The sequence below is a fragment of the Nomascus leucogenys genome, chromosome 17 (genome assembly GCF_006542625.1).
Source record: "Nomascus leucogenys isolate Asia chromosome 17, Asia_NLE_v1, whole genome shotgun sequence".
Classification (NCBI taxonomy): domain Eukaryota; kingdom Metazoa; phylum Chordata; class Mammalia; order Primates; family Hylobatidae; genus Nomascus; species Nomascus leucogenys.
In genome coordinates this window covers 89,078,097-89,102,446 of record NC_044397.1, presented here as the reverse complement: position 1 = coordinate 89,102,446, position 24,350 = coordinate 89,078,097, and the positions used below count along the sequence as shown (strand labels likewise).

Genomic DNA, 24,350 nt, shown 5'->3' with positions numbered 1-24,350 from the left:
TCATAAGCTGAGGGGTCCCCAGGGCAAATATGTTTATTTACAAAATGCACACATCCCCCCTCCCAGCATGCACTGCCTGGGGAGAGGGCAGGTCAGGGCCTCACACACCTGAGACCCCAGGGGCAGCAGGAGGGGCGGGGCCAGGGCAGCACCTGGACAGGGCTGGAGGCCACCCTTGCCCCAACCCCCACACCATACCCAGCAAGTGGGTGGGGGATGGAGGGGCAGTACCCCTTCTCCACGTCATGACCGCATGTCCAGTCGGTTCATGTACTCCTGCAAGGCCTTCAGGCGTGCGTCTATTTCGGCCATGTCAGCCGCCTGGTGGTCCGAGCTGTACTCTGTGAGAGCAGGTGTGGGTATGGGGGGCTGTGAGGGGCCTGAAGCCCCAGGGAGTTCCTGGGCCCAATATACCACTGCCCCCACTACCATTCCAATGGGACCTGGGGCTGGGAGAGGGGATGTGGAGTCCCAGGCTCACCTTTGATGGGGACCCAGCCCCCGGAGTTGGCCAGAGATTTCTGATGGTGGCTGTGTTCCACGGGGGTAGACTTCTGGTAATGGGGAAGGCAGGAAAAGGGGTCACCCACCGTCCCTCTATTCCTGTCCCCCTAAATCCCACTGGAAATCCTGAGCCTAAGGACTTTGGGGAAAAATAAGGCCTGACACCTACTGGCCATTCATTATATGCAAAATAACCTCCTAATGTCCTCACAGAGCCCTCACCTCACATGTGAGGCGATGCCATTACCAACACTGGTTAACTGATAAACAAAAACTAAGGTACAGAGAGGCTAAAGAACTGCCTTGAATCATACAGCTGGTAAGAGGAGGAGACAGGTTTTAAGACCTGACAGTCAGAAGCCAAAGCCCTAAGAACATCACCTGACCCTCATTATGCCTTCTCCAATCTAATGCTCTCAAAACATGCTGTTCCCAGGCCAGGTGCGCTGGCCCAGCTTGTAACTCCGGTGCTGTGGGAGGCTGAGGATGGCTTGAGGCCAGGAGTTCCAGACCAGCCTGGGCAACATAAAGAGAATACTACCCCTTATCCTGTCTCAACCCCACCCTCCCCCCACCCCAAAAAAAAGCCTCGTCCCAGCTACTCCGTAGGCCGAGGTGGGAGGATCTCTTGAGCCCAGGAGTTGAAAGCTGCCGTGAGCTACAATTGCCCCACTGCACCCCAGCCTGAAACAGCGAGACCCACTCTTAAACAAAAAAGCCCTATTGCCAAAGGCATTCAGAGTCGCCTCTGCACCTGATCCCCAGGAAGAAATCACAGGAAATGGGGGCAGCTGTGTTCCAGTGGTTTATGTTGCCCCTTCTACTCACCATATTGGACCCACTCCAGGGCGTTGGGCTGGGAGGCTTCCCACGGCGGCGGCGACCCCTGAGAAAAAGGAGTAACCAAGGACCAGTGGTGGGGAGGCTCTGGTACTTCCCACCTCCTCGACCTTTGTGGTTTCAAGGCCCCCAGGCTCCATCACCCAATTTCCCTGCAAAAGACTGTTTCTAGTCTCCCCAGAAACCCTTTGCAGGTGATCCTTTTCCCAAGTCCAAGTTTTACCCTCTGGAGAGCGACTCAGAGAAATCCTCCAAATCGCTGCAGGAGCTGGCAGACGAGCAGCGGCTGCGGAAACTGTCCACTAGAGGGAGACGGAGGGCGTGAGCTCTGGCCCTCGCTGGCCCCGCCCAGTGCCTCCCAGCCCGCCCAGCCCCGCCCCGCCCCGCCCGCCCCGCCCAGTGCCTCCCACCCCCGCCCAGTCCCGCCTAGCCCGGCGGCCCCGAGCTCCAGGCCAGTTACCTGAGGAGCTGCGGTTTCGGGAGCGGTTAGGGGCGTCCCCTCGGCCAGTCACGGCAGCAGGGGGCCGGGTCTGGCGAGACCAGGAGACAGACGGACCGTCCCCGCTTCCCCCACTGCCTAATCGGTTCCGCTGCTGCTGCCTGGGAAAAAAGAAAGGAGACGCCGGTCTGTACGCCCAACTCCTGCAGGCAAGGGGGTCGCTGCGCCCCTAAAGCTCACAGCCACGCCGGCGAACGCCCGAGGTGACAGGCCTACGACCGGAAAGCATGCAGAAACACAGACGAGGAGGTGGGACGGACGGAAGGCAGAGCAGGCGGAGCAGGCAGAGCAGGCGGGGGTATCGGGCGAGAAGCCAGCAGGTGGCAGGGGATGCGGACTGATGGTGGCGTGGAGAGATGCTCGCCCGGGAGCGGGCACGGGCCAGGGACAGGGGCAGGTGAGGGAGGAAGGGGCACTGACTTCATCTGGATCTCTCTCTGCTTCCTTTCCTTGGCTTTCACAAAGGCCGTGGGGTCGAAGCGGAGCGCGCGACCACCTAGGACGGCGTGGGAGAGGAAGCGGCTAGGTCCGGAGATGGGCCTTGGCAGCGCCAGTGCGTCCCCTCCCTACCGCAGGGCAGGGGCACAGACCTGTGGGCGAGGGCGAGGGGAGCGCAGGGCGGCCCCGACCCCGGCTCCCGCGGCCACTCTCCCGGGATGAGGAGCGCGCGGCGCCGCGGCCTCGCGACGTGGAGCGCTCCCGGGAAGATGAGGCCCGGTCCTCCCGCGCCGGGGGCGGCTGCACCGGCGGAGTCCGCCTCCTGAGACCACAGGGGCAGCTGTCAGCTTCCCGCCCGCCCCGACAAACTCAATCGCGAGACTCCTCCCCGACCGCACCTTCTCCGAACCCTCAGGCCTACCCCATCAGCTCCTAGACATGCACTTCTGGGCCCACGACCCTCTCGATATCTTCCCCCCAGACCTCACCCAAACCCCTAAAACACCCTCTGTCATTTCCCTACATCCTTTGAACACACCCCCTTCAACAGACCCTTCTTTCCGGAGTCTTCCACAACTCCCCGGAAACCCTTCCCAATTTTCCACCACCCACCCCATAAATGCCAGCGGACCTCACCCTGATCCCACCTGCTGCGCCGCACCCTTTCGCACCAGGAGACCCTAGGGCCCGATCCCTTTCCCAGTCCCTCCTGAACGCCGCCCCAAGCCTGCGCATCTCCGCACAGCCCGGGTCCACCTTCTAACCACCGCACCCAAATCCTGTCTGGACTCCAGTTGAGGTCCGCTAAGCCCCGCCTCCCCTTCAGCCCCGCCCCCTCCACCCTACCTGGCCCCGCCCCGCCTCCCTTAGGCTCCGCCTCATCAGGCCCCACCCCCCTCAGGCCCCGCCCATCCGCCCAGGTGCCTGGCAGGCCTCGCCTCTCACCCCCTCTTGTACAATGCCAGCTCGCTGGTCAGCGTCTTCAGCCGGGCGCGCAGACTCTGCTCCGATGCCTTCGCCTCCTCGAGCTGCCGGGAGGAGAGAGGGGCGCGGAGGTCCAGGCTGAGGCCGAGGTCCAGGCTGAGGCCGAGGTCCGCGCCTCGCTGGCCACCCCGGGCCCCCGCTGCTCACCTCCTTGGCCAGACGGCGGCAGTCCTGGCCGCGACGGCCGGCCACCCTTTGCCCGAGGCCGCGCTCCTGCCGCAGCTCCAGCTCCAGCCCGCGCACTAGCCCGCGCAGCGCCTCGACCTCCTGGCGCGCCGCGCGCCCGGCCAGCGCCTCCTCGCGCGATCGGCCCAGCTGCGCCTCCAGCTCCCGTTTCTCGGACGCCAGGCGCGACACCCTGGGGAAGACGGGGAGAGAGCGCTGGAGAGAGAAGCATGGCCCCATTCCCACTACTCCATGGGGGTGGGACGCCTCATCATTTCACCTCCCCGGAAGGGGGAACGCAGCTCCATCACTCTTAACTAACCCCATGGGGAGGGGCAGGGTCCTATCATGTCCCCTGCGACGTGTGAGGAGGGACGTGGTGGTCACATCACCCCCATCCACCTCACGAAGAGGATATGACCCCACCACGCACAGGACACACACACACACACACACACACACTCTCCTCCCCCTGGTGCGGGTGAAGGAGTGGGAACACAGCCATGTGAGCTCCAATTCTGAACGATTTCATCAATCCGTCCACACCCTGAAAGCCTAGCACTGCCTCCCTCCTCCTCCCACCTCGCCAGGCCAGTCTCCCAGTCATGAAATCCTCTACAATACAAATTCGATCAGGTAACTACCATGCTCAAAACACTTCCTTGAGAAAATGTATACACAAGGCTATTCATTGCAGCACAGTCTGTAATAGCAAGAGTGGAAATAACCAAAATGTATGTTAAAAGAGAACTAATTGAATTTTTAATACATCTACTCAACTGAGTCCCACAAACCTATAAAGAGGAAAGTAGAGGATCTCTATGTCCTGTCACCGAGTGACTGCTGTGACACAGTGCAGTGCAGACAGTATGTTCAGAATGTCCCTTTTCGTAAAAGAAATGAGAATTATAAATTATGTTTATATTTTCAAAATTATAGAATAAACCAAAATCTATGGGGAAAAAAAGGATTATTTATGGGGAAGGGGAAAATGAACAGAAATTGGACCTCTCTGGCTGGACAAGTGGCTCATGTCTGTAATCTCAGCACTTTGGGAGGCTGAGGCAGGTGGATCACATCTCAAAAAAATAAAATCAGAAGTAAAAATAATTTTAAAAAATTTTAAGAAATTGGACCTCTCTGAATGTACCATCTTTTTCAGTTTTGACTTTGGAACTATAAAAATATTTTATACAAATTAATTAATTAAATTTTAACAAATGCCATCACAAAAATTTTAAAAGAAACTGGCCCAAACAGACCTAACTCTATATCAAAGTTGGTGGCATATTGGAGAATTATAGGAGGTGACTAAAACACATCATTTGAGCAAGTGGGATATAGCCTGAGGCCAAAAAGAACGACAAAGAAATCTTCTTTTTTTTTTCGAGACGGAGTCTTGCTCTGTCACCCAGGCTGGAGTGCAGTGGCGCGATCTTGGCTCACTGCAACCTCCGCCTCCCGGGTTGAAGCGATTCTCCTGCCTCAGCCCCCGGGTAGCTAGGATTACAGGTGCCCACCACCACCCCTGGCTAATTTTTGTATTTTTAGTAGAGACGGGGTTTCACCATTTTGGCCAGGATGGTCTCAAACTCCTGACCTCATGATCTGCCCGCCTCAGCCTCCCAATGTGCTGGGATTACAGGCGTGAGCCACCACACCCGGCCCTGGAAATGTTAAACTTCATTCAAAATTCAATTATTAGTAATTACACTGGTATTGTTTAAGATAAAGCAAATAAATATGTTATTATCCCTAGAAACTAAGATTTTCATCACAAGAAAAGACATATAAGTAGGTCAAGTGTGGTGGCTCACACTTGTAATCCCAGCACTTTGGGAGGCCAAGGTGGACAGATACCTTGAGCCCAAGAGTTTGAGACCTGCCTGGGCAACAAGGTAAATCCCCATCTCTACAAAAATTAGCTTGCAGCCAGGTACAGTGGCTCATGCCTGTCATCCCAGCACTTTGGGAGGCCGAGGCAGGCAGATCACCTGAGGTCACGAGTTCAAGACCAGCCTGGCCAATATGGTGATACCCCCTCTCTACTAAAAATACAAAAAAAATTAGCCGGGTCTGGTGGGGGGCACCTGTAATCCCAGCTACACAGGAGGCTGAGGAAGGAGAATTGCTTGCGCCCAGGAGGCAGAGGGCAGAGATTGCAGTGAGCTGACATTGCACCCCCGCACTCCAGCTTGGGCGACAGAACAAGACTTCGTCTCAAAAAAAAAAAAAAAAATTAGCTTGGCATGGTGCCATGTGCCTGTAGTCCCAGCTACTGGGAAGGCTGAGGCAGGAAGGTCGTTTGAACCCAGGAGTCTGAGGTGACAGTGAGCCATGACTGCACTCCTGCACTCTAGCCTGGGTGACAGGGCAAGACTCTGTCTCTTAAAAGAAAAAAAAATTAAATTAAGTGCAAAAAGAGATACAACTAAACTATATTGTTTAGGGATGCACAGTTCAGCTGGCAAAACCATAAGCAAATCAAGTGTGTGAGATTTGGTGCATTTGGGAGCATGGTTGGGGCAGGAGGGTCTCTCCCGGAAAAAGACATATGGAGGCTATGGGGAAATGACTACTTTCGATTTTTTTCTCCTTTTTTTTTTTTTTTTTTTTTCCACATAGAGTCTCCCTCTGTCACCCAGGCTGGAGTGCAGTGGCGTGATCTCGGCTCAGTGCAACCTCCACCTCCTGGGTTCAAGTGATTCTCCTGAGTAGCCTCCTGAGTAGCTGGGGCTATAGGCATGTGCCACCCTGCCCAGCTAAATTTTTGTATTTTTAGTAGAGACAGAGTTTCACCATGTTGGCCAGGCTGGTCTTGAACTCCTGACCTCAGGTGTTCCACCTGCCTCGGCCTCCCAAAGTGCTGGGATTACAGGCGTGAGCCACTGCGCCCAGCCTCAATTTCTTAACCTGGGTAGTTGTTACATGGACGCTGGCTTTATGATAATTTGTGAAACTGTACATTTATATTTTATACTCTTTGGGGTGTATTATTTTTCACAATAAGAAAGTTAAGTAGTGGAAGTAGTGGGACTCTTAGGCAGGAGGGAGGGGTCCCATCCCAGAGATTCAGGTGTAAATAGTGTGTCTGGAGGAGTCAGGGCCTGCCCTGGAACTCCTCACTGCTCACAAAATTTTTTAAAAAAGAAAATTAGGCCAGGCGCGGTGGCTCACGCCTGTAATTCCAACACTTTGAGAGGCCAAGACAGGTGGATCACTTGAGGTCGGGAGTTCGAGATCAGCCTGGACAACACGGTGAAACCCCGTCTCTACTAAAAATGCAAAAATTAGCTGGGTGTGGTGGCACATGCCTGTAATCCCAGCTGCTCAGGAGGCTGAGGCAGGAGAATTGCTTGAACCCAGGAGGCAGAGGTTGCAGTGAGCTGAGATCGCGCCATTGCACTCCAGCCTGGGTGACAGAGCGAGACTCGGTCTCAAAAAAAGAAAAAGAAATGGTGAATGTACAGGGCAGCCAGGGCACTGGGATTTTTCTTTTTTTTTTTTTTGAGACAGAGTCTCGCTCTGTCGCCCAGGCTGGAGTGCAGTGGCGCGATCTCGGCTCACTGCAAGCTCCGCCTCCCGGGTTCATGCCATTCTCCTGCCTCAGCCTCTCCGAGTAGCTGGGACTACAGGCGCCCGCCACCACGCCCGGCTAATTTTTTTTTTTGTATTTTTAGTAGAGACAGGGTTTCACCGTGGTCTCGATCTCCTGACCTCATTTTCAAAGCTCCCGGGCAATTTGAGTGCACATCCAGAGTGAACCACTGCATTGGTTGAAAGACCGAAGAGAACTTTATAAAAGAGGGAGCCAGCTCTCAACAGCTGAAATCATCAGTCTCAACACCACCAAAGGAGGCATCTTGCCAAAACCTACCCCACATGTGATTAAAGCTATATGGGGTTAGCCACCACTTCACTGCAAGTACAGGGGACAGAGGAGGACATTAAACACACCATGGCGATATAATCAGCAAAATCTATGTTTCATTTTTCCATCTGAGTATGCTTGCTAGGGAAAAATTCAGCAAAATCTAGACTGCAAAACTCTACAGGACAAATAATCTGATTTCTTCCACAAATAAGTAGCATGAAAAGTGGAGAGGCAGATATAAATTAAAAGAGATTTAAGAAATACATCAGCCAAGCTCAGTGGCTCGTGCCTGTAATCCCAGCACTTTGGGGGGCCGAGGCAGGTGGATGGCTTGAATTCAGGAGTTCAAGACCAGCCTGGGCAACATGGGCAAACCCTGTCTCTATAAAAAAAAATATGAAAATTAGCTGGGCATGATGGCATGTGCCTGTAGTCCCAGCTACTCAGGAGGCTGAGGTGGGAGAATCACTTGAGCCCAGGAAGGTCAAGGATACAGCAAGCCAAGATCGTACCTCCACACTGCAGCCTGGGCAACAGAGCGAGACTGAAAAAAAAAAAAGACAAGAAAAGAAAGACCTCGACAAACTGCAATGTGCAGCCGTATTTAGATACAGGACAAATTCAAACCACTTGCAAAAAAGACACTTGAGAGGTGATCAGAGAAGTGTAAGTGTGAATGCATATGCAGTGGGTTTCAGATGACATGATGGAATTTTTGTTAATTTTGTTGGATGTGATGGCAGCACTTACATCCTTATATGTTAAAGATACACACTGAAGCTTTTACAGAGGAGATACGAAGACTGGGATTTGCTACAGGGCAGGGGGTGGCAGTACATCAAACAAGATGGGCAAACGTGGGTAACTGTTGAAGCTGGGGGACAAGTACGCGCAAATTGTACTACTGTTTACTTTCGTGGTGCTGGAATTTTTCCTAATAAATCCTTCTTAAAATCTGTGGTTCCCCACACTCTCCAACAAGGAGCTTTCCTTTCTGTTCAGCCCCTGCCCATCTGACTTCTCCCTCTCTCTCCTCCTGCCTCCCTCTCCCACAGGCTCCAGCCAGATGCAGTTCTCACCTCCCAGAACCTTCTCTCCTTCTTCTCCTGGTGAAGAACGACTCCACTCATCCGGGAAGCCTACCTGCCCCTGACGTTCTCCGCTCTCCCAGCCCTCTGTACCTTTCCTTCCTAGCACCAACCCCGGCAGACCTGGCATGTAGAGGAGTGTCCGTTTCCCATGTGGATCCCGCCTTTCTGGGGGCAGAGCCTCCACCTGTCTGGTTCACTGCACAGGACCCCAGGCTGCATGGCCGGGTGCCCTGCATTCAACTCTATTCCACTTGTTAACAAGCTGGGTGGCCCTGGGCAGTTTCACTTCACATCTCTGAGCCTCAGGCCATCTTTTCTCATCTGTGAAGAGGAACGATAATAAGAATCTATTCACAGTGCTTAGACCATGTCTAGCATAATAAACATTAACTAGCGTCGGGCAGTGTGCCTGGCACAGTATGAACTCCATAAATGTTGGCTGAATGAATGAATAAATCTCAGAACCTTCCCAAACTCCCTAATTCCTGGCTGGGAAGAGGAAGATAAGAAGCCATTGGGCCCCGGTGGGATCTCAAGGCTCCTGCGGTTGGTTCCAAAGGGTGGAGGGCGCCACCTTGTGGCCATCTTGGGAAACACACACCCAGAAACAAACCTAGAAACACACACACAGCCTGAGACAGAGCGCGCGCGCACACACACACACACACACACACACACACAGCCTGAGAGCAGATCCTGAGGATAAATTTTGGCCTCCCCACTGCGGCCTTCCTCGGCCCAGCAGTACGCAGGTGAGCTCCTCCGAAGACCGGCGGGGTTCCCCATCCCCGTGAGCTCCCATAAGGACTGGTCCTCCCGGTCAGCACTTAGCCATCTGTCCTGGGCTTGCAGCCACCAGCAGTGCAAACAGCTGGGGAAACAACAGAGACTCTGGCGCTGGCTGCCTGGCTCTAAGGTCCAGCCTAGCCATATTACCCACTGTGTCACCTGCGCCAAGTTCCCTAACTTCTCTGGGCCTCTATCAAATGGTGGTAATAGCAGTGCCTACCTTGTGGGGTGGCTGTGAGGATAAAATGAATTTAATCATAAAGCACAGAGTAACTCTGGCATACAGTTAAATGTTCAATAAACATTAGTTACTGGTAATATTATTACTAAAAATATTATTAGTCCTCCCCAATGAGCCAGGCCTCTTCCGGTAGCGATCAAGCCCCAGATTCATCTCCCCAACAGAACCAAGTACAAGGCAGGCATGAATATATACGCCAAGAGCCTTTGCTTCTTTCACTTCATTCATTCCCTTGTTCTCACCACATTCCCACCTAACACAAGGACTTTGCCCAGGCTGTTCCCTCTGCCTACAACACTTCCCCAGCCCCTGTGCCTGACCTACCCCACACCCCAGTGGAATCCTGTGACAGCCTCCCACAGCACAGGCCCCTTTTCCTGCCCCACCCATCTCCATCTATAATGATATACTCAGGTGGTTATATACTTAGCACCCATCTCCCCCAGGGCTGGGCACTATGTGAGTGGCAGGGAGGGGCTAGCACAAAAGGGGCACCCCATGAAGGTGGATTCACCTACATAGAGCTCGACCTCCCCCCAACCCTTGCACATGCCGCTCCCTTTGCCAAGAACACCCCTCCCATACCAGGCAGGGTCAGGTCCCCCACCCACTCTGAGCCTTCACTGTCTGCAAACGCATCTGCCTCCCTCCCTGGACTGAGAGTCCCAGAAGGGCAGTGCCAAGATAGTCTTGGTCACCGCTATGTCCCCAGCACCACCCAGCACAAAGGTACATTAGAGGGGCTCAGAGGCCAGGCGCCGTGGCTCATGCCTGTAATCCCAGCACTTCGGAAGGCCAACGCAGGCAGATCACTTGAGGCCAGGAGTTTGAGATCAGCCTGGCCAACATAGCAAAACCCCTTCTCTACTAAAAATACAAAAATTAGCCGGACATGGTGGCGCGTGCCTGTAATCCCAGCTACTTGGGAGGCTGAGGCAGGAGAATCGCTTGAACCCGGGAGGAGGAAGCCGCAGTGAGGCAAGATCGTGCCACTGCACTCCAGCCTGGGCAACAGAGTGAGACTCTGTCTCAAAAAAAAAAGAATAACTACATGGTGGTCGAAGGACAGTCATCCTCCCACAGGGCCAAGCATGGGCCCCGCAGTGCATGATGGGAGGGCCCCCACCCACCCCAGCTGCCCACCCCTCCAGGACTCACTGCTGCCGCAGGTGCCAGATCTCATTCTCCCGGGTGTCCCGAGGGTTCTGGCCGTCCAGCCCTTGCAGGCGGCCCAGTTCCTCCTTCAGTGACCGGATGATGCCCTGCAGAACCACAGGGTCTGGCTTGCCCTGGTATGGGAGGGGCAGCGGGTAGTGAATCCTGAGGAGGGAGGATTAGAACCGTGGCATCTCAGAGGCCAAGAATGCACCTGAGGGTAAACACCAGCCTCTGAGAGCCACAGAGTACGAAAATACACGATTCCAAAAACTGCACTGTCCTAGAGGCTTACGAGCACATCCTCAAGGCCCCTCCCTGTCCCCGGACCCCTTGTTCCAGTCACCACCTCTGAAAGCCTCTTACATAACAATTTGGGGACCACTGGGATTGGCAGCCTTGGTGTAATCTGGGGGAACTTCCTTGTCGCACACTGCTGATGAAGGGAATGCTGGTATCATGTTACTTGCAGCCAAACACAATCCTAATTCAGATGCCGCAGTGGGGGATTCTGGTTGGCCTGGCCTGGGTGACCCTGGCTTGGCTGGGGAAAGGTGGGCCATTGTGATTAACAGCCCCTTGAGATGCTATTCACAGAGGATTGGCAACTTCCCACTGAGAAATCCAGTGGCTACTAACACATGGGGCAGACACGGTCACCCAGCTACACAACTGCCATTCCCAACTCTCTTGCTGCCTCCCCCTATAAAGGCTAGAAAGCCAGATATTCATTTTCCCAGCATCCCTTTCATGTGACCACTTCTGGCCACATATTACAGGAAATCTGCTGGGAGTCTTCTGGGAACACTTTTTTTTTCCTGAAAAAAACAGCAGATGCAATTAACAAACTCAGCCCGATCCCTCTTCTTCCTGCCTTGATATAGATGCAATGTCTGGAGGATCCAGCAGCTATTTTGTGGCCATGAAGAGATAAAGATGAAGTCAAAAGGCCAAGCCCGGCACAGTGGCTCACGCCTGTAATCCCAGTACTTTTGAGAGGCTGAGGCGGGAGGATCACTTGAGGCCAGGAGTTCGAGACCAGCCTGGGCAACATGACAACACCCCGTCTCTACTAAAAATACAAAAATTAGCCAGGCGTAGGTGTGGGTGCCTGTACTCCCAGCTACGCTGGAGGCTGAGGCACAAGAATTGCTTGAACCTGGGAGGCAGAGGTTGCAGTGAGCCAAGATCACAGCACTGCACTCCAGCCTGGATGACACAGTGAGACTCCATCTCAAAAAAAAAAAAAAAAAAAAAAGCCAACACATTCACGGTGATAAAGGGAAAAAAACAAAAAAGAAAGAGCTTGAGTCCCTAGTGGAACTGTTAAACAGGTGGCAGCCACCTACCTAGACATCTTGTTATGTGATGCATTGTTTGTTTGATGTATTGTTTGTTTAGGGCACTGGTGATGGTTATTCTGCTACTTGTAGCCAAACACAATACTAAATGACACAAACCCCAACAGGGAAGATTCCCAAGGCAAGGCTTAACCAATGTCATCTTGCCTGGGTGCCCGGGGTTCCTAAGGTCTACCCACATCCTCTCCCACCCCGCCCACCAGCCTGGCCGTGGAGCCAGCCCCTTCTCCCCACCTGTCAAACTCCACGGAGTAGATGAGGATCAGGTAGCGCTTGGAGTTGAGCTGGGCCGATCTGGGAGCCAGGGAGCCTGGGCGGCCCCCCATCTTGCGGTTCCGCAGGGACTCCAGGTCTGTGTAGGTCAGCAGGTCCAGGGTGACTGACTCACTACTCTGTCAGGAGAGGAGAGGAGGAGCTGCCACAGCACCCGCCACCGCCACACTGAGGGCACCTAGCACACACCTGGGCCACAGCTCTTCCCGTTCTCTAGGCGGGCTAGGCTTTCCTACGTGAAGGCTGGCGATCAACATGGCCCTGTCCCAGGGCAGACACAAGGACTTCATCGAAGGAAGAAACCAGAAAGAACCTAAATGCTCAACCACAGAGAACAGCTTAGACCTGTGACTCTCCGAGTGCTGTCTCCGGATCCCTGGGGGGTCCCTGAGACCCTTTCAGGGATGGCCACTGAGGTCAAAGCTACTTTCATAATAATACAAAGACATCATTTGTCTTTTTCACTGTGTTGACATGTGCGCGAATGGTACAAAAGCAATGGTGGGAAAAACTGCTGGTGCCTTAGCAGAAATCAAGCCCCTGGCACCGAATGGTACTGGAGGTTACTGTATCTCCCCAGTCTCAGTAGGGGGCTGGGGAAGACAAATAAACAAACAAGTAAATAAGCAAATCAACCATAAAACACAGGAAATGAAACATCGGAATGTTCTTGATGAAGCAGTAAAAATTATTAATTGTATTGAATCCGGCCCCTAGAGGACACATCTCTTTATTATGCTGTGCAGGAAAATGGGAAGTACACATCAAGTACTTCTGTGCACGCCAAAGTATGACGATGGTCTCAGGAAAAAGCGCTTCTGCATCTGAGTTTTGAGCTAAATTAGCCGCTTTTCATGGAACACTATTTTTACTTGAAAAAAAAAAAAAACGACAGACAAAACTATGGTTATTTAGACTCAGGCTATCTGGCAGACATTTTCTCAAAAATGAACAAAGTGAGCCTGTCACTTCAAGAAAAACGGCTAACAGGATGTCTTGCCAATAACAAAATTCAAGCTTTGCACTTAAAATTAGAATTTTGGAAAACTTGTATCTTCTACTGGGTGTCTGATAGCTTCTCGGTGTTCACAGACTTTCCTGGGGAAATCGGTGAGGATATTAACAAATGTGGCTTCTGGATATTATATAAGGAAATGTGTCAACATTTGGAAAATCCACGCAACTTAGTGAACCAATATTTTCCAAATGACCAATGCATGATGTTACAAAATCATCCACAGGTAAAAAAATATCCATGCAAAACGCAAGATAAGTCAGTGGAATTTAATGTAACAATACAAAAAGTTCACTGATGAGGATGCAGATTCCACATTGCAACTAACCTTTAAGAAACTATCGCTTGTCCAGGCCAGGCACGGTGGCTTACACCTGTAATCCCAGCACTTTGGGAGGCCGAGGCAGGTGGATCATTCAAGACCAGCCTGGCCAAGATGGCAAAACCCCGTCTCTACTAAAAATACAAAATTAGCCGGGCATGATAGCACATGCCTGTAATTCCAGCTACTCGGAAGGCTGAAACAGGAGAATTGCTTGAACCCGGGAGGCAGAGGTTGCAGTGAGCCAATATCATGCCACTGCACTCCAGCCTGGGCTACAGAGACAGTGTCTCAAAAAAAATAACATAAATAAATACAAAAATTAGCCGGGCATGGTGGGCAGGCCCGTAGTCCCAGCTGCTTGGGAGGCTGAGGCATAAGAATCACTTGAACCCAAGAGGCGGAGGTTGCAGTGAGCTGAGATTGTGCCTGGGCAACCGAGCAAAACTCTTGTCTCAAAAAAAAAAAAAAAAAAAAAGATATCTAAATACCACCCATCCCTGTCACTCTAAGTTCTAACCTGCTTTTTCCCCCCGATTATTACTTTTAGGCTGGGCACGGTGGCTCACGCCTGTAATTGCAACACTTTGGGAAGCCAAGGCAGGCGGATTACTTGAGGTCAGCTGTTCAAGACCAGCCTGGCCAACACAGTGAAACCCCATCTCTACTAAAAATGCAAAAATTAGCCGGGTGTGGTGGCACACGCCTGTAGTCCCAGCTACTCGGGAGGCTGAGGCAGGAGAATTGCTTGAACCCAGGAGGCGGAGACTGCAGTGAGTTGAGATCACGCCACTGCACTCCAGCCTGGAAGACAGAGTGAGACTCCATCTCAAACAAACAAACAAAAACTTTTAAGCACCTGACATTATGTATTTTTTCATTTGTCTGTCTCTCCAAAATGTCAGCCTCATGAGGACAGGGGTTTTATCTGTTGTCCACTGCTGTATCCCCAGTGTCCCCCCTAATGACTGGCACACTGTCAATGCTCAGCAAATGAAATGAATGAATGGCTATATTCACTGATGTGACTACATTTTTATGAAATATCACTGAATCCTTTAAAAGCAAGTTGCAGGCCGGGCGCAGTGGTTCACGCCTGTAATCCCAGCACTTTGGGAGGCCAAGGCGGGTGGATCACCTGATGCCCGGAGTTCCACACCAGCCTAGTCAACATGATGAAACCCCGTCTCTACTAAAAATACAAAAAATTAGCCGGGCATGGTGGCGTGCGCCTGTAATCCCAGCTACTCAGGAGGCTGAGGCAGGAGAATCGCTTGAACCTGGGAGGCGGAGGTTGCAGTGAGCTTAGATGGTGCCACTGCACTCCAGCCTGGGTGACAGAGCGAGACTCTGTCTCAAAGAAAAAAAATAAACAAACAAAAAAAAGCAAGTTGCAGAATACCTTGGAAATTACATAAACTATATATAATTACAGGTCTGCAAATGCATACACACACACACACACACACACACACACACAACGTATTTGGAAACAAACAGAGACATGGAGAAATGACTGGAGTGATTTTCACCAAAATATTAACAGAAGCGAGTATTCAGGATGGAGTGATTTTTACTTTCTTCTTTATATTTCTCTGTGACCTAAATTTTCTACATGAGAATAACTATCATTAAGTTCAAAATGAAGCATTTACACTTGGTAAAAGAAGAAAATGATCGCCCTCTTCCCACAATGAAAGAGAAGGTAGAGGGTCTTACATACATCAGATGAGCATCAACCCCCAGGAACCTGGAAGACAGAACCTCCCTCCACCCCCACCCGCCAACCCGGGCCCTACCTGAGTGAGGGCTGACTCCAGCATATGACAGAAGATGTTGAACTGTTTGAAGTTCCCTGTCTTGTGAGTCAAATCTTCAATGACTGGGTGGGGAGAAAAGTCTCTCCTGAGGTCTGACCGCTTGCCCAGCCCCAGGGCAATGCATCTAAGCTCTCCGATTCTACCCGACTCCACTGTCTCTGGCTTGAGCAACAAGACCTACACCCCTCCCCACACTGGAAAGCTTCTGGTGACATAGAAGAGGCAGGTGGGCAGGATTCAGGGTGGCCTGATCTTCTGAGAGAAGCTGATCCCAGGAGAGGAAAGGCGAGCCCACCCCAGGCAGGCACACTCACAGCCAGCATCAAACTCGCCCCGCCACTGGTCAGCCGTCATCCGGTCCTCCACCTCCAGCTCCAGCACCTGCCCAGAAACCATCACCCGCACGGCATGCTCCACACCCCGGAAGACGTAGTCCACCTGCAGGCCGGCCGGCTGGTCCATGGCCAGGGTTGCTGGAGAAGGAGATGAGAGAGAAACCTAGAGGAGCTGAGAGCCCAGGCTCATGAGTTAGAAGGCCAGGCCTCATATACTGGCTCCATCATTTACCAGCTGTGGCATCCTGGGAAAGCGAATTCACCTCTCTGTGCCTTAGTTTCCTCATCTGGAAAATGGGTATAATAATGGCACCAACCTCGTGGACTTGTTGTGAGGATTACATTGGGCAATATATATAAAAGTACTTGGTACTGTGACCTGGAGGCTGCTGTGTCCAATACATGCTGGATACTAGAAATTCATGATTGCCAAGCCGGGCGCGGTAGCTGACAACTGTTATCCCAGCACTTTGGGAGGCTGAGGCAGGAGGATCGCTTGAGCTCAAGAGTTCAAGACCAGCCTGGGCAATGTGGTGAAACCCCATTTCTACTAAAAATACAAAAAAAAATTGCCAGGTGTGGTGGTGCATGCCTGTGGTCCCAGCTACTCGGGAGGCTGCAGGCAGAGTTTGCAGTGAGCTGTGATCTTGCCACTGCACTCCAGTCTGGGTGACAGAGTGAGACCCTGACTCAGTTAAAAAAAAAAAAGAAAGAAAATAAATACATGATGGCCAACAAAAGAATCATGATTAATATTAGTATTAATTTATTAAGTCATACTCATTATATATTTATTATTATTCATTCACTCATTCAGCAAATATTTGTGGAGAAAAGTCAAGCTGCAAAGAGGGACAGGGGGTACTGGAGTAGGACGAGCCGAGCTTTTAAAAGGGTGTCAGAGCAGGCCAGGTGCGGTGGCTCATGCCTGTAATCCCAGCACTTTGGGAGGCGAGGCAGGTGGATCATGAGGTCAGGAGTTCCAGACCAGGCTGGCCAACAATGGTGAAACCTCATCTCTACTAAAAATACAAAAAAATTAGCCAGGTATGGTGCCCCGCGCCTGTAATCCCAGTTACTCCAGAGGCTGAGGCAGGAGAATTGCTTGAAGCCAGGAGGCAGAGGCTGCAGTAAGCCAAGATCGTGCCACTGCACTCCAGCCTGGCGACAGAGCAAGACTCCATCTCAAAAAATAAAATAAAATCTAATATCAGAAAATATAATATTGTGAGGCAAAAAAGATGATCCTTGAAACTCCAGGTAGGGGATTTTTAACCTTTTTAGAGTCCTTGAGCCTTTGAGAATCTAATGAAATTTCTGAGCCTTCTGCAGATAAATGAATAGTCCCACAACCTTTTGCAAGTTCATTTCAGGGGCTCCCAAATTACCACCCCCCAGGCCCATCCACAGATCCCTTTTCTCAGAGGCCCAAGGGCAATGGCCTGGGCCCTAGACATCCTGACAGACACCTCTCTCTAGATCACAGCTCTTAACTTCATTTGGGAGAAGAGTACTTTGGAAGGGCTGATGAATTCGGGGACCCCCATCCCCTGGAAAATTCACACTCTGGCAGTTGTGCTTTCATTCTCTGGTGGTTCATAAGTCCAGGTTAATAACCTCGATCTCGGCCGTGTGCGGTGGCTCACGCCTGTAATCCCAGCACTTTGGGAGGCCAAGGCAGGCAGATCATTTGAGGTCAGCTCGAGACCGGCCTCGCCAACATGGTGAAACCTCGTCTCTACTAAAAATACAAAAATTAGCTGGGCGTGGTGGCAGGCGCCTGTAATCCCAGCTACTCGGGAGGCTGAGACAGGAGAATCGCTTGAACCCGGGAGGCAGAGGTTGCTGTGAGCCAAGATCATGCCATTGCACTCCAGCCTGGGTAACAGAGCAAGATTCTGTCTCAGAAAAAAACAAATAAATAAAAAATAATCATCTCGATCTCGCTGCAAACAAATTGCCGCATATCCCACATCCCCTGACCCCAGTGCAGTGCGTGGCAGCACTGGCTCCGCCCCACTGGGTGTTCTAAACCCCGCCCATCAACCCCACCCACTCTGGCTCCCAGAACCTATCAGCGGTGACACCGTCTGGGTTACCAAGGCATAGGAGGCACCCACAGAACTGAACACCTGAGGAGCCGCACAGCATCACCGCTCCCACTCGTGGTCCCCAACTCCCGGGAGGAAACCGCACAGAGGAAGGGGGCCCGCCACACCGCATCCCCACCGCCAACTCCCCCTTCCCCACTGCTCCGCAGAAACCCCCAATACCTAGCCCGCAAAGAGCAGCCCCTTTCGGCACCCCATTGCCTTGTCCTTAGCCCCCACCCCGCCCTCATCCCAGACACTGAGCCACCGAATACTCTGCCTAAACTCAATTCCCCTTGCACACTTACACCTCTCTCACCTCCACAAACTTCACCTGCTGCCCGGCCCCATCCCCTCCTCTAGGCATGTCCTAAGTACTCAGTAACTGCTGATGGAATAAATCCCACACCTGTGCCAGCTCCACATGGCCTCCCTGACCCCAGCTGCCCGTCACTTGTCCCCCAGATGGCCACGGAATTCTGGACTCCCCTTCCCCTCCTGTCTGCAGGACCTCCTACTCCACATATTCCAGCCCAACCCTCATGCAACATTCCCCGGAAACCAGCCCCCTCTCTCCCGTCCAAAGCCCCTTCATTCCATCCTGCTCTCCCAGATTTGGGGGCAGGGAGGCAGCCACACTCTCCTCCCTACACCAGCCACCCACGGTCTCCTAGGGCTCCCGCATATTCAACTTCAATGCACCCCGTTATTCCACCTGCATTCTTCCCGCATATTTGCTCAAGGTTCTGCTCCACACACCCCACTTTCAGCCTGTATTCCATCACTCCCATATTTCACCTGGATTCTGTTCCCTCCCAAATTGCTTGTAATCCCACCCCCAACCCCCACTCCACCCGCACGCATATTTTCCACCTCTCTTCCCTTTAGAGAGCCCTCTCTGAACAACCCCTCCTCCCCACTGACCCCACCACCACCGCCACTTCTAGGATTCCCCGGACCCTAAGCCCCCTCTCCCCTCCCGCCGCTGACCCTGTCCCTCTACCTGCATCCTCCATCCTTGCTTCGGAATGACCACTGGCTCATCCTGGTGGCTGATTTCATTCCAGTCCTGAGCCCCTCCCAGCTCCTCTTCTCAGCCTCTCCCTCCTTCCTGACCTCACGCATCCCAGCGGTGCCTTCGAAGCCCCGCCCTCACCAACCCATGACGTCACCACCCCATCCCTGCGAGCACTATGCGGCTGCCCCCCAGGCCCCATCCTGGCCCACACACCTGACCCAGTTCTCGGGCCTCATGACATCATGGCGCCGGCACACTTACACTCAGTGTTTCAGCCCCCAGCTCTCTCCCTCTCATCATTCACTAGGATGACCCCTTTCCTTTCCAGCGTTACATCACCACCCCTGGCTCCACCTCCCAAATGGCTCTCCCCGGATAGCTCACAGATTTCACAGCTCTTACCCGGGGGCCGGAGCTGAAAACTCTCCACGCTGGGCTCACCAAAGACAAATCTACATCATTACCTCCCATACCAGACGTGGGCAAATCACTGGCCTTGGCAGCCCCCACCTGATGGCTGTTTCCCCACACTGCAGCTCCCCACCACCACCAACACATTATTCCAGCCCAGCCATACCCTAGCTGGGCTCTCCCCTGCAGCAGACCTCCGCCCCACATTCACACACGTGGCCTGGCCTGGATGACTCCCTTCCTGACCCCATTCTGACCTCACCTCCCCACCAGGTGGGTGAATTGAGGCTGGATAGAACCCCCCCTTCACTGCCCCAGAATACAGACCAAAGCCTTCCACATCGTCCCCATAGAATGTAGAGACAGAGAAGCCCTCTGGGGAACCAAGCAATGAAATCTCTACAGTGCACACTGCGGCACCCCAGTTCCCCCTGGGGCATCCAGACTCCCTCTCCCACTGTCTCTCAAAGGCGTTTTGCCTTAGATAAGGACCATGCACACTTACTAACCCAATGACTGACTCACCTTAAATTCTGCTCTCTGGTGGGTATTATAACCATCCCCATTATACAGAGGATGAAACTGAGGCTTGTCTAGGATCCCACTATGAAGGACAGAAACATACATCCTCCTTCCCCTTACCCAGCTGCCCTTCCCTGACCACCTCCTGTTTCCTCCCAGAACTAACCCAAATGCGGCCTCACACCTTAAGCATGGCACATGCTGCAGGCTGGGTACTTCTGGGTTCAGATTCCAGCTGCCTTTATCCTTGGTGTGTCCTTGGGCAAAGCACTTGCCCTCTCTGGGCCTTCCCCCATCAGTAAAGTGGGATAATAAGAGCTCCTACCTTATAGGGTTGTTGTTGAATTAAATTATTTAATGCATGTAAGGTGCTTCAAACAGTGTCTGGCACTCCCTGTTACCATCTGTGTGATCTGTTGATTATTTGACAGACCAGGAGCCCGTGAGGGCAGAGCCATTTTAATCAATCTTGTATCTTCAGGGACTGCTTGTGAATTTAATGGGAGATGCCATGGAATGGGGTTCTAGACACTGGGGATACAGCCAAGGTTTTCTCCCCTCAGCTCATACCCTGTCGTCCTCCAGGTCTCAGCTCCAATCCCCTCTCCAGCAGGAAGCCCTCCCTGACTCCCAGGCTGGGTCAGGAGCTATCTCAATCACCACAGTGGCTCCAGCAAACTCTGAACCAGCCTAACAGTGTTTCCCACAGTGATGGCCAAGGAACATAATCCTTACCACAAGTGCTTATGAAAATGCAGCTTCCTAGGTCGGGTCTCAACCATACACAAGCAGAAACTCTGGGAGTGGGCCCAGGAATCTGCATTTCCTCCAAGTTCCTTCAGACACTAAAGGTTCCTTCTGCCCTTGGGCACCACAATCTGCCCAGTTTATTCCCCCACCTCTGACCCCACCACCCCACATATGACCCTCCTAGTTCAGCAACCCTGCCCCATGCCACAGGGAGACCCCGAAGGGTGGTGAGGACGGTATAGGAGAAGCAACACTTTTTAAACACCATGTGCTCTTCTAGGTGCCGGGTTCCATATTCACATGGAGTCAAACACTCTAGTGGGGAGGTCCAAGAAGCCCAGTGGATATAAACCAACAATAACTGATGTGAGGGCCAGGCACAGTGTCTCATGCCTGTAATCCCAGCACTTTGGGAGGCTGAGGTGGGCAGATCACTTGAGGTCAGGAGTTTGAAACCAGCCTGGCCAAGACGGTGAAACCCCACCTCTACTAAAATTACAAAAATTAGCCAGGCGTGGTGGCATATACCTGTACTTCCAGCTACTTGGGAGGCTGAAACAGGAGAATCACTTGAACGTGGGAGGCATAGGTTGCAGTGAGCTGAGATGATGCCACTGCACTCCAGCCTGGGTGACAGAGCGAGACTCCATCTCAAAAAATAATAATAGGCCCGGAGTGGTGACTTCCGCCTGTAATCCCAGCACTTTGGGAGGCTGAGCTGGGTGGATCACCTGAGGTCAGGAGTCAACCCTGGCCAACGTGGCAAAACCCCATCTCTACTAAAAATGTAAAAATTAGCTGAGCATGCTGGCATACACCTGTAATCCCAGCTAGTCAGGAGGCTGAGGCAGGAGAATCACTTGAACCCAGGAGGTGGAGGCTACCGTGAGCCGAGATCGCGCCACTGCACTCCAGCCGGGGTGACCGGGCAAGAGTCCGCTCAAAAATAATAATAATAATCTGTATCAGGTAGTGGTGTTATGAAGAAAAATAAAGCCAAGTGAGGGGCCACACGGTGACAGGAGTTATTTTAGCTTGAGTAGTCAGCAAGTGCCTGGTTGTGAAGCTGACATCTGAGCAGAGACCTGAAAGAGGTGCGGAAGAAGCCAGACACCTGAGAAGACCTGATCCAGAAGGACAGGACAGTGAGTACAAAGGCCCTGAGGTGGCAGTGCGTTCAGGGACAGCGAGTACAAAGGCCCTGAGATGGCAATGTGTTCGCTACGTTCAAAGGACAGCGAGGAGGCCCGGGTGGCTGCAGCAGAGTGAGCCAGGTGACTGAGAGAAGTGATAGGAGTTGAGGGGAGGGAGGAGGAGGAACCCAATAGGTTGGGGCCTCATGGATATGGTGAAGACTTTTGCAGTGTAAGGTGGGAGCCAGGAGAGAGTTTGAAAGGAGGAGCAACCTGACCTGACTTCTGTTCTACTAGTATCCCCCTAACAGTGAGAGGCAGAAAGCCCACCTGGAAGGCCACTACAACAAACCAGGTAAGAGCAGGAGACAAACTGAGGCCAGAGTGGTGGCAAAGGAGCTGGTGAGGCGTGGTTGGATTCTGGATGTGTTCTGAAGACAGAGCTAATGCGATCTGCTAGAACATATATAAGACAAAAGGGAGAAGTAAAGAACCCTCCAAGCTAGCTGGGCACGGTGGCTCACGCCTGTAATCCCAACACTTTGGGAGGCTGAGGGCGGTGGATCACCTGAGGTCAGGAGTTCGAGACCAGCCTGGCCAACACAGTGAAACCCCTTCTCTACTAAAAATACAAACAATTAGCTGGGTGTGGTGGCGGGCGCCTGTAATTCCCTTGAATCCGGGAGGCAGAGGTTGCAGTGAGCCGAGATTGCGCCATTGCACTCCAGCCTGGGCAACAAGAGCGAAACTCTGTCTCAAAAAAAAAAAAAGAACAAAAGAACACTCCAAGTTTCTTGATCTTAGTACCTGGCAGGATGAATGTCCCATCAACTGGGTTTGGAGGTTGAAAGGAAGAAACCCCAAGTTTGGCTTAGGACAAGTTTATGTCCGAATGTCAGATGAACTTCCAAAGAGAGAAGAGTCGGCCACGATATGAGTCTGGAGTTCAGGGCATTGATCCAGGCTGGAAATACACACGTGGGAGTTCTCATTAGATAAAGAGGGTGAAGCTAGCCAATGGTATAGACAGAGATGAGGTCATTCTACCGATGATGAAGCTGAGGGGTTCAACAACTCTCTTTAACCCTCTCAACAGAACGGTTAAACAACTCTCCCAAAGCCACAGTAATGATCAGTGGCAGAGCCAGGATTCAAATTCGGGATTCAACCCGACACCAGAGCCTACATTCTTAACCATCAGTAGAGTAAGTTTAAGAGTTAATTCCCCTAAAACACTTGGCAGTGCACAGCACACAGTAAACGCCTCAGGCGTAATAGGGCTTCACATCTCTTTAAAGTACATGCTCATCCCTGGAGGTCTCCTTCCCTCCCTTCCTCAATATTGCTTCTTCCCACGACTTTCACCCAAATCAAAGCTTGTAAATCATAGTGAGCTGTAATGACCCTCTGCCTTAAAACCTCCTACTAAATCGCCACGCTGCATTCCAAGGACATCTCTATATTTTACCATCTGCTGTCTCCTGCTTTACAACTTTCCCCATTGAAGACCCTCCTGCGATATACAGATCACCCCCAACTCACATGCTGCGCTCAGCCTCACAACCCCTCAATCAAGCGCCTACCCTTGTTAAAGGGCACCCTCCCTCCCGATTCCTACAAGGCCAGGTCAGCTGCCCACCGCAGCCCACTCTCCCCTGAGAGAAACCCCCTCCCCTCCACCTAAGACCTCCGCCACGGCCCGCGCACCCGCCACTCCCGCTGCCTCTCACCTTCTCCACGGGCAACCCTCCTCGCGAGCGTTTCAACTGACGAAGCTCCAGCCCCGCCCCAGGATCCGGCGTTCTCGCTTCTGATTGGTCATAGCTTACCAGCAGCCAAGTTTCCATTAGCCAAAAGAGAGGCCCGTCACCCTGTCCCGCCCCCAGAGAAGAACCCGCCCTCCAAAGCTTCCAATTGGCTAACTCGGAAGAGAAGTTCCGAAATGGGTTGGGGGAAGCACCTAACGTCGGGCTCTTCTCTAATCACTACTGGCTAATGATGCTGCCAGTCATACAAAAGGGTTGTTCCCCAGAGTGGACGGGAAAGAATCCCGGAAGTAGCCCCTTGACACCAACTATTACCCCCTGCTGGAGGGTAGGCCGCGCCCACGTGGTGGGGAGGGCCTGGAAGGGAGAGCCGGGTGTGCATGCGCATGGGGAGATAGTGGCCGCGGCTCCGGAAACTGGGGAGTGGTCTCAGCATAAAGACAGGTTGAGATTTGTCATCGCTTGGTGCATTCCAAACCTGCACTAAGCATTTTGCAGGACTTGGCTTATTTAAACTTTATAACAGCCCTGCAAAGTTATTATGATTTCCATTTTACCACTAAGAAAACAGTCTCAGAGGGGTATAGCCACTAGCCCGGGTTCACACGGCTTTTGAACGACCCATATTTTAAACCAATCAGTCATGAACTGGAAGGATCCAGCTAAAGGAATTGAGCGCGGGGATGGGGGAGGAGGGACCTCTTTAAGAAAGGAAAATAAAGTTTAAAGAAAAAAAAAAAACACTGTATGACATGAAAGTTGACTTAGAATATGAAATAATAACAAATTACATATTTAAAAGAGCCAAATACCACAAACATTGCAAAATCCCAAAGGATAACGTAATGTTTTTATTAATTTTCTGCCTGACACACCTCTGTGATGTTTCCTACTTTTTCAGCTGCATGTTTCACAATATCCTTGTCTACAAAGAGAAAAGGAAGTAAGTTATCT

General features: G+C 52.1%; 1 protein-coding gene across 6 annotated transcripts; it reads right to left on the bottom strand.

Annotated features, from left to right (window-relative positions):
- Positions 1–15: 15 nt before the first annotated feature.
- Positions 16–23,404, bottom strand: CCDC61 (coiled-coil domain containing 61). Of its 6 annotated transcripts, XM_030796697.1 has the most exons (15): positions 19,932–20,624; positions 18,800–19,829; positions 15,686–15,844; positions 15,351–15,433; positions 12,176–12,333; positions 10,584–10,745; positions 3,413–3,623; positions 3,227–3,309; positions 2,434–2,603; positions 2,264–2,339; positions 1,805–1,944; positions 1,568–1,646; positions 1,333–1,390; positions 482–554; positions 16–341 (listed from the first exon to the last, which is right to left on the bottom strand). In XM_030796697.1, the coding sequence occupies exons 2-15, from the start codon at positions 18,810–18,812 to the stop codon at positions 244–246; spliced, it is 1,563 nt and encodes a 520-aa protein (XP_030652557.1). In that variant the 5' UTR covers positions 18,813–19,829; positions 19,932–20,624; the 3' UTR covers positions 16–243. The 6 variants fall into 6 exon arrangements, with proteins under 6 accessions (XP_030652557.1, XP_003277648.3, XP_030652559.1 ...); XM_003277600.3 differs by lacking the exons at positions 18,800–19,829; positions 19,932–20,624 and adding an exon at positions 23,361–23,404; XM_030796699.1 differs by lacking the exons at positions 18,800–19,829; positions 19,932–20,624 and adding an exon at positions 22,438–22,694.
- Positions 23,405–24,350: the final 946 nt, after the last annotated feature.

Excerpts from the sequence above, each read along its gene's own strand:
- CCDC61 (XM_030796695.1), bottom strand. Across the intron at positions 1,647-1,804 it reads CCGAAACCGCAGCTCCTCAG|TGGACAGTTTCCGCAGCCGC; the intron begins GTAACTGGCCTG and ends GTCTCCCTCTAG. Across the intron at positions 555-1,332 it reads CCTGGAGTGGGTCCAATATG|AAGTCTACCCCCGTGGAACA; the intron begins GTGAGTAGAAGG and ends CCCCATTACCAG.